Source organism: Lutjanus erythropterus, chromosome 11, assembly GCF_056507025.1.
Source record: "Lutjanus erythropterus isolate fLutEry1 chromosome 11, fLutEry1.hap2, whole genome shotgun sequence".
Taxonomy (NCBI): domain Eukaryota; kingdom Metazoa; phylum Chordata; class Actinopteri; order Lutjaniformes; family Lutjanidae; genus Lutjanus; species Lutjanus erythropterus.
In genome coordinates, this window is record NC_139327.1 from 35,702,989 (window position 1) to 35,716,845 (window position 13,857).

Genomic DNA, 13,857 nt, shown 5'->3' on the forward strand with positions numbered 1-13,857 from the left:
CAGTTGACTTGTAGTTTCAGTTGTGCTTTGTACTTTGTATTAGTTTTGTGTGAAAAAAAAATCTTAAAAACTACATTTCCCTCTGAAAAGTGGAGGATAGAGGTAAAAAAGTGGCATGTGAAGAAAATACTCAAGTAAAGGACAAGTACTTTAAATTTGTACTGAAGAACTAAGTACCTTAATTAATTATATTCAACCTCTGGCTTGAATATAAAAACCAAGTCCATGACATTGAATTAAAACAGGATGAGCAACAACTGTGAAGGAGTACTACATTACCCTAAAAGGATTGCGAGAGTACTTTACTACGGCAAGCAGGAGGAAGAAGTTTAACACTTCGCGTAATTAGTTTGACTCAAATCTGCTGCTGCATCTGTAATGGAGCAAGACGCGAAAATTTAGCAAAAACGTTCATAGTTTCAGTGTCTTTTGCAAAGTCTGTTAGCGTTTTATCGTCGTGAACTGTTGAAGGAGCCTCAAGAAAGTCTCTCACACTCACCTCAACCACCGCAGAAGAAGAAAAGTTCGCTGTGTAACTTAGCCGCGAAAGCTAAAAACAACTGTAGCTAACGGCATCGATAAAGTTAGCTTGTTTGAACCAGCGGTTAACAATGTGAGACCATGGTGGTGTTGAGAGCAGGAATGTGTCCTGGACTGGATGAAGGTTTAGTGAAGGACCTGCGTGCTGCCGATATTAAAACAGGTGAAACAGTGTGTGTGTAACGTTAAATATGTGTGTTCAGGATGCTTCACCTTAATTAAGAAAACAGACTAGCAATTAGTCGTGGATGTGACTAAGTCCGTTTACGATGTACTGTACTTCAAATTCAAGGTGCTTGTACTTTACTAGAGTATTGCCATGTAATGCTGCTTTTTACTTCTATACCATTTCATTTCAGTAAAATGCCTGCAAGGACCATTTTACTTGATTGGACGCAGTAACTCGTGATTTCTTGTCTTCACAGTGGAGGACCTGGTCTCATCTGACATCGAGGAACTTGCTCGGAGATGCTCTATATCATATAAGGTATTTATGCCATATATTCATTAAATATGTAGCTGAATCACTGAGGTGAAGGAACCTGAAAACTATGCATGCCATGTAAGTAAACACCCTGGGAATCTGCCTTGCCAGATTGGATTTTCAGTTTCCAGTTCAGCCACATTTACTCCAAATATTGTAACCACCAAATCCAGGAGGTGTCCAGAAACATGCATTGAAGCACTGCTTTAATTAAAAGGTAGACTAAAGGGTAAATGGAAAAGTGAGATGTGTTTTTAAGAGTAATCGTTGTTGTTGGTTTTTCTTTTTTGTTTGCCCAGTTGGCCAAGTTGGTCATAAATTTACTTGTCCAAAGTGAAGTTTTTACTTGCTCCTGTATATTTTTTATTAGCAGTTAATAAATAACAACAAAGACTGTTAATTTACATGATATGTGGCGTCTATAAAATGTTGGAAAATGTCCTTCCCAAGATGATGTCTAGAAGTGACTCATTTTGTGCAAAACCTAAAGATATTTGGTTTAAAGTGATAAACAGAGAAAATCAGGAAGGAAGAAAAGTGAGACAGTTGAGAGCTTGAAAACAGTGCTTGCTGCCATTTTGCATGAAAAATTACTTTGATGATCAATTGTTATCAAAGTAGTTTAATTTTTTTTTTACCACTTGTGTGGTTGGGCAAGTGAGTCAGGGTTGCCAGGTCTGTGGGGGTTTTTTTCTACAGCATTGTGCTACTTTTGAAGTACTGCTGTGGGATGATTTTTTTGCCCCTTGGTTGGGTGGACCTATTAAATTATATAAAATAATATCTATAAAGACATCCATAATTGAAACTACATTATTTATTTATCTACCAAACTGACTTCAGATCAGCATGTATGCACATAGACCTGGCACAAGTCACATGCCCACATAAACACACACACAGATCTGACATTGTGCTGGTTTTGTCACACAGACCTGGCAACCCTGAAGTGAGTTGCCAGATTCAGTTGCAGAGATGGTATTTACAGGCAACCCTTATTGTTGAACCCTTGTAAGATACATTTTGTTTAACCTGAAACGGCGTGTTTGCTCTTGTCAGAGCCACCAGGACAATGATAGAATTACAGCTGTGTTCTGATTTAAAAAAGTACATATGTTACTCTACTCTACCTCGATACTGGATCAGTTAAAAAAAAGAAATGTTGTCCCCATTAGTCATTCAGACACAAAAACATGGGAAAATAGGGTCCAGGTTGAGTTACCCTTTCAGCCTTTTAAAAACCAAACACAACTAATTATTTTCTTAAAATAAATAAAATTCATAATTTCCTCAGCAGTGTTAGAAAGAAATTAAATGAAAACAAAAGACACCCGCAGTTCATACTCGGCATAAACAGTGCAGAGTGGGAGATGTAAGCCTTGACCAATATCAAACTTTCACCAACACTCAGCATCAGTATGAGAATTATGTAAGTGGGCCATAATTAAAAAAATGGCCCTTAATGTAAACGGATGTCCCACTGGGCTTGTTTTGTATCGCCGTGCTGAGCAAGGTCATCGGGTTAACAAGCCCGGGGAAACTGTTTCACAGCACAGGTTCAGGTCAAGGTTGAAGATCATATATTCCCACTCAGCGATTACAACTATATTATATTGTTTTCATGTAAATACAAGAGAGAAGTCAAATTTGTTAGATTGATCTAATAAGAAGCAAAAATAGTATTTTATAGCCCGTTTCCTGGTATACATACAGTAAGCAATATAGAATTTTTAGCCATCAGCAAAGCAAAACTGAAAAACTCCTTATTGGGTCTGCCACAAAATATTTCATTATCAGTTTGAACCCAGAGAGAGAGGCCAGCTCTTTCAGTTTGAAATCAGTCTGCAGTGAGAACGATGGAGAAAGAGAGCAGAGATCATGAAAGAAATTCTTCCCAACTCAGTTCTGACCTTATGGGGAGATAACAGAAAACTATTTTTTTTTTTTTTTGTGAAAGATCATAGTGTTTTCCACCAAAACTTTTTCAGAGATATAAGCAAGTAATCATGAAGGAGACCCAGAAGGGCCTTTTAGATAAGTGTGTATCAGTGAATAATTGTGTGGGTGGACAGGGCATGGAAGTCAACCCCAAGCTATCTTGCTAAGAAAAGATGAGTGAGAGCTTTTCAGTTAGCGATACATCATCTGCGATCAAAGTGTCTGTACATGCAGTCAGGACATAGGAAAATAAAATAAGTTTGTAACCTGAAGGGATTTAAAAAAAAAAAACTCTGAAATTAGCAGAGAAAGTTTTGAAAAATTGTGAAATATATTACTGTTTCCATACCTCAATCAGTAAGCATCTTCTTTTCACTTCACCGACTTTCACATTGTGGTTGTGGGAGTTAAGTTCCACCTTGTTTGACCTTTGTGTTGAACATATACAATATGTGCTGTTTAAAGATAAAAAAATAATATAATTCATACAGACAGTACATATGCAGACTGTCAGGTGCAGGGTTGGGTCAGACTACTTTGAAATGTTGTCAGCTGTCGAATGCAAATTACACGGCAACTTTTGGAATTCGTAACGTAATCCATTGGAACACAGAAATAATAATGAAAATAATGTAATCTAATCTTTTGATTTGCTTGAGGATTACTTCAAAATCAAACATTGAAAATATTGCACCTTATACTGAAAACTGGATGCACCCACATACATTTGAGATACAAGTATTCCTTTTAAGTTTTTAAACATCTCAAAACTTTTTCAGTGCAAATAAAATTCATTGGGTCTTTTTTGAGCATTTGTCAAACAAACCCTGTATGTCAGGCACACTTGTGCTGAGTTTTCTGTGTATTGGTTCTCACAAAAAACCTTAATCATTTTGAAATGCCATATTATAAAGACGTAATCAAAAATATGATGAAATAATAACTTTCACCATTTTATAGACCAAACCACTAGTCGATTAATTGAGAAAATAATCGACAGATTAATCAATAATCAAAATAATCATTAGTTGCGGTCTTAATATTTACTGATTGCTGATTCCAGTCCTGTGATGAGTAGTGAAATTGACTCACACCTGTGTTAATCATAGTAATGTACAGAATAGGGTTGCAAATATTATGCATTTTCGATACCTGAACACGTTAACAATCAGTAATCAATTAATCACGAATTATTATTAAGATGTGAAACGCATATCCTTTTCTTGGTTGAACTCTCTTTTTAGCCATTCTAGAGGCACATAAGTTATATGAAACATTAATACAGAAGCACAAACAATTTGAACAAAGAGAATAATAAAACAATAAGGCTCTCGCTCAGAGTGGCGTCTTTCGTCCGTCTCTCTTTAGTCAGTAAATTTCTCTGCCAAATGAAATAATGTTGAATGTTGTGCAGTTTCTGCCATTTCAAGACTAACAATGCAGACTAAAACTAATTATCTGAAAACCTGTGAGCTGCAGAGAAATGGCACACAAAACGCACATTGTTGGTAAATACGCTTTTAACTGGTTAAATTCTTAGCAGCAATTAATTAATGAAGTGATTAATCATTAACTTACCTAGTATAGAATATGTGTGGTAAAAGTAAGCATCTTTATCAACATAGAATCGTGATAAAACATAGTGTTGGGATGATACACTTATCTCCCAGTTCAGTACTAAAGTGATACTTGAGTGCTGATTTGATTCTTAAATATTGCGATTTGATATTCTGATTCATTGTGATATTAATTGTATATTGTATATAGTTATATTTCAGCAGCATCATTATTTTATTTCATATAAAAGTTGTAAATGAAGTACTCACTTTCACAGAGCAGAGGAAATATACGTCTGAGCACACTTTGTTTTATGTCAAGCATGTTCAGTAAAATGGATCCATTTGTTAAGAATATTACCATGATTGTGATGCTAATTTCTGTTAGCATGAAAATGGGAATTCCCATTATATGTTAGCATTGAGCTAACGTACTAAACACTATATACTGTGTATATATATTTGTGTGCCTGTGTGTGTGTAAAAGGCTTAACTGTGTGTGGTTTTTCCTTCTATAAAATCATTACAGTTCTTATGTCCATCACTGGCTGCAGCAGGTCCAGGTTCATCCTAGTGACTGAGCTAGACCTCCAGACCAGCTTGTTCAGCCTGCAGGCATCCCCTAAGCTGATACCCAGCATCCCTCTGGTCCATCACAGTCCTGCTGTTGATTTGAACCATTGTTTAGCACACACATTACAGCGGCCAGAAGGTCAGTGTAAGGTCATTTCCACCGACATGTTTATCCATCGGGCAGCCCTCTGCAGTTCAATTAAAGCTGCACAAGAAAAGGTGTTTTTTTTTCATGTAAAAACACGCCTGTCTTATGAGCCCTCATTCCAAATTGGGGCGCCAACATTCCCACTAATTGAGACCCAACAGACTTGCCTTACCTCCCTAAATAAATTTCTGCTGTTGTTGGACATGAACTCTGGCAGGAAATCCTCTACTCAGAAGAAGAGACTAATCAGAGCATAAGCCTGCTAAAGAGCAGTAAGCTCTTTCTACAGAAATCTGGACTCTTACGACAGTTTGATGTTTTTCCTCTCTGATCCGTTTTCATATAAAGCATCAAATCCAGCCTGGTGAGTGAGCAGTGCAGTTTGATGCAGTCTACTGCTGCCACGTTGTAAGATCCAGTTGGATGTTGTCCTGGTGTGGTGGATGCAAAATAAGCTTAAAATGCTCTCAATGAAATTAATTCAAAGCTCCTGAGAGCATCACATACTTGTTTATTAAAAAATCCAGAAGGCCTCATTAGGTGATGGCACTGAAGGCCAGGTGTCATGACCTGGTCAGCGATACTGTGTGTTTTTTATGCCTCAGCACCGACGACAGCTGTAGCCAGAGGCATAATGTTTTTGTGTTGTCGGTCTGTTCGTCCTGTTGTTGTAGACACGATATCTCAAGAACACCTTAATGGAATTGCTTCAAACTTGGCTCAAATGTCCACTTGAACTCAAGGATGAACTGATTAGATTTTGGTAGTTAAAGGTCACTTTGACTTCATGTCTGTCCCACTGTGATATCTCAGGAAGACCTTGAGGGAATTTCATTATATCTGGCACAAATGTCCATGTGTAGAGAAAATTCTTAGAATGTGGTGATCAAGGTCAGGGATGCCGAATTCACACACTAAAGGCCCCAACACATGATCGGCGGTAAAATGCGCTGGCTGTCTCATTGTTTTCCTATGGATAGAGCGGTGACAGCGCTTCCCTCGGCATGGCGCACCACTCAGATCTGCCGCTGGCAAACAAGGTCAAAGTTTGATTTGAACTTTGACCTCATTTGCCACTGATCTTTCAAAGCACAACCAATAAGATAACAGCTGTAATAATACATAACCAACGGGCAGAGGAGGGCGGAACTGATGGTAGAGCCTTGAAGGGACCTGCGGAAAATCTCGCGAGAGTGATCATTATAACATTTGTGCAACATTAAAATGGAACAACATACACAAATCTCGTGAGAGTTTCGCAAAATCAAGGGTTCCCATCCAGACACGACCGAAGAAAAGTGTTTCAGGTTCCCCAAACTCTATAATACAACATTAAACACAGACTACAGTCTCACTAGTAAACGTAAAATATGAACAGATTTCTCAATTTCACACTTTTAAACACATATGGCTTCTACAAGATTATTAATAATTTCTTTCAAATCATAAACAGTCACTTGTTCACTAATTTGAAGTCTAATTAACACGAAACAGGCAAACAAAAACAGTTTTTGTGGCCCAGAATAGACATTTCGAAGGGGGACACTGCAGCTGCAGTGATGATGCCAGAGAAGCGAATGTTTTAACTTAACATGTTTCCTTGATCTCTGATGACATATCATGGTTATTTTATGATTTGTTGCAGTAAATATATTACAGATTTTTCTTTGAAGTCTCTGGGAAACTACAAGTAGAGCATCCTAAGTTTTTGCAATGTGACACATTTTGGAGCGGAAAGGATTTGATCAGATTGTATTGGGATTTGATTTGAATAAGTCATAAGTGCATGACTTTGTGACCCTGGACTATCCGATCGACAGACAGATTAATCTGCCCACTGTCGGCCGAGAGCAGGGAGGTGGCAGCGGATCCTGGCAGCCTCGGCGAGCTCTGTGTATGAAGAACCACAGAGGTTTGGAGTGCGAGACCACCCACGCTTTGTTAGATCAGGGAGGCAAGGGACAGAATTTGCAATTGAAAAAAATGACCCTCTGATACCAACCGTGACCCAAAAACTAACCGTCAAGTGTAGTTTTATGTGATGGGAGGGGTAAGCTGGATGCCCATATTACATTTGATTGGATGCATTTATGTATATGCCCTCGAGTGCAGGGTGAGTCATCAGAAATATTTCAACATGCTGCAGGAAGACAAAAGAGTGGGATTTTTTTATTTAAATAACGTTCTTCTGACATATTTGACAGATACCAAGAGATTGCAGAATATGTAAAATGTATTTTTTATTTGACTTGGTCTTTAAGTCAAATGTTCGTGTGGAAGATGTCAAGACCGCTTCAAAGGCTCTTGTAACAGCATGAGTATGCAAGCTGATTGACTGGCCAGTGAAAACTGTTCTTCAGTGCCATCACTGTGTGGGATCTTAAGCTTATGGTGGGATGAGATGTTTTGTACTGCTCTCCCTAATAAATAAAAAAAAACAAGAAGTGGGCTATGTGATTTGGTGTGGAACCTTTTATTTATTTGCTGGAATGTGCTTCTCATGGCAGCGAGAAGGAGATGAAGCGTTGTTGAGGCAATGAGATTTTCCAGCCAACTGTGGAAAAAACAGGTTCTTTTCTTGAGACTTCAGGTGTTCACAAGGAGCAAACTATACAGCAGGAACCATGAGCTCAGTCTTGACGTAGAAATAGCTCTCGCTTATCTCTCTCCGTCAGCGACACAGTGTCCGTCTCTGGTTTTGTCCTGATGGGAGGTGGGATGTGGTTCAATCCCAGTCAAAATCAGTGTTGACTGTGGTAATTATTGACCTGCAACATACTGACTCCATTATAATTAACTGAATAATACCTCATTGTCATATGTGCCTGGACATGTAGTGTGTGGATGTGAATGTGTAACTGAAATTTAAATGTAAAAGGGCTTTTGTGTGCAGTAACTGGGCAGTAAGAGTGCTTTTATAATTTGCAAAGTGTTGCTTGAGCATACTTGTTTGGCAGTTAAAATGTAAAGAAACAATATGCATAGTTGGGAGATATTAAATTGAAGCCTTTATGCCGTTATACCTTAAAAGTTCTATAAAACAGCTCATCTTGACTGTGCATCCCCGCAAGGGATGCATGATAAATATCAGGGCTGGTATTGGCCAATCCAGCTGTATCGGTCGTTTTTAAATGATTTTTTGGGCATTTATTTGGAGAAGACAGGAGAAGGGTTGTGGCGTGACATGTAGCACAGGGCTGCATGCAGGAGTTGAACCCACAGCCGCTGCTGAGGACTCACGGTCTCAGAGGACCAACTGAGCTACCGAACCACCACGATATCGGTCTTTATCCATATCAGCATATATTACCTGATAAATATTGACTGAACAAAAAAAACATGCATTTGAATTTTAGAACACATGGCATAAAATCCAAAGTATATTTGTGAAATGTTTTGATGACCTTTACTGGAAAAAATAAGTTAACATTTGTTTTTGTTGTCATAGTGATATGAGATATATTTGGTCTGGTTGGTTGTGGAGTATTAAAACATTATTATTTGCTTATTACATCTTATCCTCAGGGGTGCATAAACTACAGGTTATATGAACTTTTTAAAATACAGAAATGTGAAATTATTGGTAGGGGTGTGCATCTCACTGACTGAGACAGATACAGTCTTATATTTAAATAATTAACAATTTGAGACAATTCATGATTCACACGATTCACCCCTGTCACAATGCAATATGATATAATGCAATATGATATGATGCAATGTGTGAATATTTACGTTTTGATTCTATTAATGCTGTATTTGTATGGCACTACAAATCTTGATAGTTTGATTAAATCAAGTATCAGGAGAGACAGAAAAAGGGGACATTACAGTGATGTTAACATCTTATTAGGAGTCTTATTTCTAAGTAAGATACTGTAGCCTAATGAGAATCTGTGAACAAACTTTTAAATTGTTTAAAATGCATTTTTGCAGTAAGATCATATGCTTGTGGTTTTGACTGAATTTGACCATGTAGAGGAAGTGCAGTGTGGAGGAACAGGTGTCCAGCTACACTAGTGCTGTACTGATTTTTTTTTTTTTCCAATTCACATTCAGCTTTTTAAGTATACAGGCTGTCTGAATCGATGCACTTGCGTCTTACACATTCAAGCCGGATGCATCGGATGCATGAGTGAATGGTTTCACCCGTAATTATCGGTTATCTGTGTTGACCATGAGAAGCGGCTAAAACGAGTCCATATTGTGCATCCCTAATTGCAGCAACTGGGAAACAACGCGTCCGCTGGAGCTTTGCTTTGTGCTTGAAGATGCAGCCTTTATTCACTGACAGATTCAAACCTACATTTCACTGCTCACCTTTTCCTCTGCACGTAACTCTCTGCCATCATAGGCAGTAATTAGTCCAACGCTCGCCCTCTCTCTCTCTGACCAATTATTGGTGTGCAGTGTTTGCTAGCTTACCTTTATCAGCAGGACTAAATCCAAAATGCTGCTGGGGGAAGAGGTGTTTTTCTTTTTTACTAGTTAGTCCTGTAACTTCGCCCCCAGATGTCATGTCTGTCTGCTCAGCTGTGCTGCCTCGTCCACCAGTAGAGAGACTGACCTCTGGTCATCACCTCAACACAGCATGTCTGTATCAGTTTAATAGAAAGAGGAGTTTCTGTATTTATGACAGGACTGAAAATAATACTGTTGAGATTTCTTAATACCTTGGTATACCGTGAGACCTTTATACTGCCCATGCCAACTGAAGACCTTTGCTTGGCTGCTGGTCCCATCCTGACACCCAATATCAAAACAAAATCTCTACTTCAGCTCACAAATTTGGGCGTTTCTCCCCTTATGCTTTCTAAGTTCCCACCAGAATCAAAGCACTTTCCAGTTATCAGGCAAAAATGTGAAATATTTTGTCAAATGTGAGGATGTGCTGCTTGTCTTTCCTTTTTTTTTTTTTTTTTTTTTTTTTTAATCGTTGAATAATCGAGAATATTTTGATTTTGGACTGGTGCCTGGAAATCTGAAGAAACCACCTTGGGGTCTGGAAACTTGTGATGGACATGACTTTTTTAGCCTTTCTTTTTCTATTTTATAATTGGAACGACACAGTGATACAATGCAACATAACACTGGCAACTGAGTAACAAGAAAACCTTAATTTACAGTCAGTGACCACAGTAGAGAAATACATAGATAAACATTGGTGCTGTAAAGCAATATAATTAGATATTCTACTTCGTTTATAGAAGGGTCTGTGTGAACATGTGTGACATGCCATGGGCACTCATTATATTCTGTATACATATGTGTTAGACACTTGAAGGAAGAGGGAGAATGAGGAAAAACAGAAAAAAGTTGACAAAATATGTTGTACATTTTTAGATATTTTACAGCTTGTAATCGAGTTAATTAAGGATAATAAGACTTAATGATAGAAAACATAACAAGAACATCAACTATAAAAATGTTAATCCTGTAATTTCTTGAATCATAGCAATTCTATATTAAAAATTAAACAGTGCAAAGTGATGCAAATGTTGTAAGTAACCTGCTGGTGCCATTTAAATGCAAAGTTGCCAACTGTACAGGTGGGCAATATGGCCTACAATCTTCTATGATGGTATAGGCCTAAATAATTTAATATTATGACACACATCTCCTGAATCTATACTGTCATGATACTTGGGTGTTGATTGTGATTGGATATTCCGATTTATTGCTTTTTATGTTTGCTGTTTTAATACTAATACTACCACTAATATTAATTCTAATTAAAAAGCCACATACACTTCTACAGACTGTATCATCGCCAAGTCATATTTGAGTGTTGAAGCCAGAGGAGCAGACTGAGTTAGCAGTGTGAAGTAAGGAGCTATTAGTGTGTTTCCACAGAGGTGAAAGTGTGAACACGTCGTTTCATGTTCAGCATGTTAAGTAAGATGGATTCGTTTAAGTTATCACATTTCTGTTAGCACGTCAATTGGAATTCCTGTTATGTGTTAGCATTGAGCTAACGGACTAAGTGCTAGTAATTTATATAGAAAAATCAATTCAGTAATTAAAAGATTGATTCAAGAATCGAAAAAAAAGAATCACGATACTCAAGAGAATTGATTTTTTTCTTCCATCACTAGTTAACAGTGTAGCCGATATCATACATACAATAAACTCAGTTCAGGAATGGTTTAAAATAACTATCACACTTCATCATATTTGATTTGATTATTTTCTTATTGTATTTGAAACAAACAAAAACTGCCGCACATGAGACAACATTTAAATTAAAAACAAGTAGAACTGACATTCTTTCAAACTGAAAGCTTTAGGGATCCAGATGAGAGCAATAACTTCGAGTGTTACATGTTTTCAAGGTTAAAAGGTGCAAATAAATACCAGCCTCACTTCAGTCAGTGCATTATACAAAATAACACAGATTTATATTTTAGAGCAGTGGTTTTCAAACTTTTTGTGCCTAAAGCATACTAAAGAGCAAGTCAGAATCTCAGGGCACACCTCTGTGGTAGCCTCTGTAACATATGTTATGACTCTTATCATTATGTAAACAAACAATTGTATTCCTCATGAAATATTTATTTAGAAAGTAATTCAAGAATTCATTTGTAACTGAGACAGACACCAGCAACTGCGCAAACGGCAAAAACTGGGGTTTTGTTTGAAGTCAGGTTTTTTTAAAGGAATTTTTTAAGTTATAGAATTTGCCTCTGTATTGGGAAATGAGTGGATACAAAGCACTGATACAGTGAATTAAAAGGTAATTCATAACTTTTTGTGTAGTTGTATATTGCATTAATAATGTGTGGATGTCACAAAGTCCCCTGGCACTGTTTTTGAGTATACCAAAGAAAAAAACCCCATCAGGATTTGCTCATCTTTCATTTAAAAAAATAGCTGACAAAACACTGTCAGTATAAACTAGTTAAGTAGTCCTGCTGCCCAGATGACATTTTGTTAACTTACGAGGTATCTCATGAGAGTCCAGGCTAGATTTGCCACAGTCTGCCCTGTAGAGACACCAAAACTTCACGCAACGCATTTACCGCCACATGGTATTAACCATCAGAAATCCAATATTTTAACCAAATGATAATATGAGAGGGCATGGAAAGGGCAGGCAGTGCGGACATGTTTGGATTATTTAAAAAATCCTCCTACTCACATCAGAACAAGCCAAAATTTTACCTTTTGCGATTGGATTACAATCTTGATGGCTCAACTGGGCAGAAAGCTGCCCGATCTGGCAACGCAGGCTAAGGTAAATGAGAACATGTTGTGGCTGTTCCATGCTGCAGTCGCTTGAACCTCATATGCTGCAATTTTATACATTTTTCAGGCACTGTTTGCCATCCGTCGAGTGCTGCTGGCCCAGCACACAGCATTCCCCGTGTCAGGCGCTGATCTGTATGAAGAACTACTGAGCTCAACAGCCATCCTCCCCACTGGAAATCCCAGGTAAAGACAATTCTGCACACACAGCAGAGCACACTGGTTTGTCTTTCGGGGGGGGGGGGATTTAACAGAGGGCTCTGTGCCATAAGGGCTTAAAGGAAGGTTCAGCTCCAAAATCAAATATGTATTCCTAAGGACACTTCTTCACATATTGAATTAAAACACATTTCCCCTGTGTTCAGTTTAGAAGCAAAAGTGATTTTGTGGTGATGCTTGTTCAAGTGCCTAGCGGCTTCATCTTCAGTGCCACCTGATATTATTTTGGATTAAAGCCTCTGGCAATTTGGCTCTAAATAGTAAAAATGCACATATAATACTTAAGTCGAGTGTCTCATTAAGCATCCATAAAGAAAATGTTAGAAAACCTAGTTAATAAAGCAGCTCATTTTGCTGTTAGGACTATTTTCCAAGACTGTGAAGGTGTAGCGGATCTTGTTTTGAGTGTTGTCCCTCAGGATTTCCAACTGGGACGCTAAGCATTGCACTGGTGTGCACATAGGCAGCAGCAGAACGAATTTTAGTCTAAAAAGGATTAAAACAAAAGATTGAATTTAATATTTTCAAAATCCGGCTGTAAAAATATTGCATTTTGTTTACAAAAGTCTTAGATTTATTTTTCACCTATTTATAGGATTAAATAAACACAGTAATGTTGTAAACTATCGAACGTAGATCTGCAACTAACAGTTATTTTTCATAGTTGATTAATTGGTCGATTATTTTCTCAATTAATTCATTAAAAGGTGTTTGACTATAAAAAGTCAGAAAATGGTGAAAAATATTGCCCAAGACGACGTCCTCAAATGTCTTGTTCTTTCCACAAACTAATGATATTCAAAATATTGTTAAAGAGGAGTTAAGAAAGCAGAAAATATTCCAATTCCAAGGATTTTGACTTTTTTCTTAAAATAATTACTCAAACAGCAAATCAGTTTTCAAAACAGTAGCTGATTAATTTAATAATCAATGAATAATCTATGATTTGTTTAATCCTTGCAGCTCTAGTGAAATATAGAAAATGTTTTGTGTGAGGATGTTACAGTAGTACAGTACTGATGTTTACATGAGTGTATGTGTGTGTGAGCCCTGCTGCAGTCAGTTTCAGGAAATAGAACAAAACATCTCACACTTTATTACTAACAAGTTAACATTAGTTTGTTGCCTCAGATTAGGCAAGTGTAGTTTTAACA

General features: G+C 37.5%; 1 protein-coding gene across 1 annotated transcript in view; it reads left to right on the forward strand.

Moving 5' to 3' along the window:
- The first annotated feature begins 320 nt into the window (after positions 1–320).
- Positions 321–13,857, forward strand: part of rad51d (RAD51 paralog D) — a 54,832-nt gene continuing 41,295 nt past the window's right edge. The window contains exons 1-3 of the mRNA XM_084730032.1: positions 321–703; positions 966–1,027; positions 12,552–12,670. Coding sequence (XP_084586158.1) covers positions 622–703; positions 966–1,027; positions 12,552–12,670 — 263 coding nt within the window. The 5' untranslated portion in view covers positions 321–621. The remainder of the gene's footprint in view (positions 704–965; positions 1,028–12,551; positions 12,671–13,857) is intronic.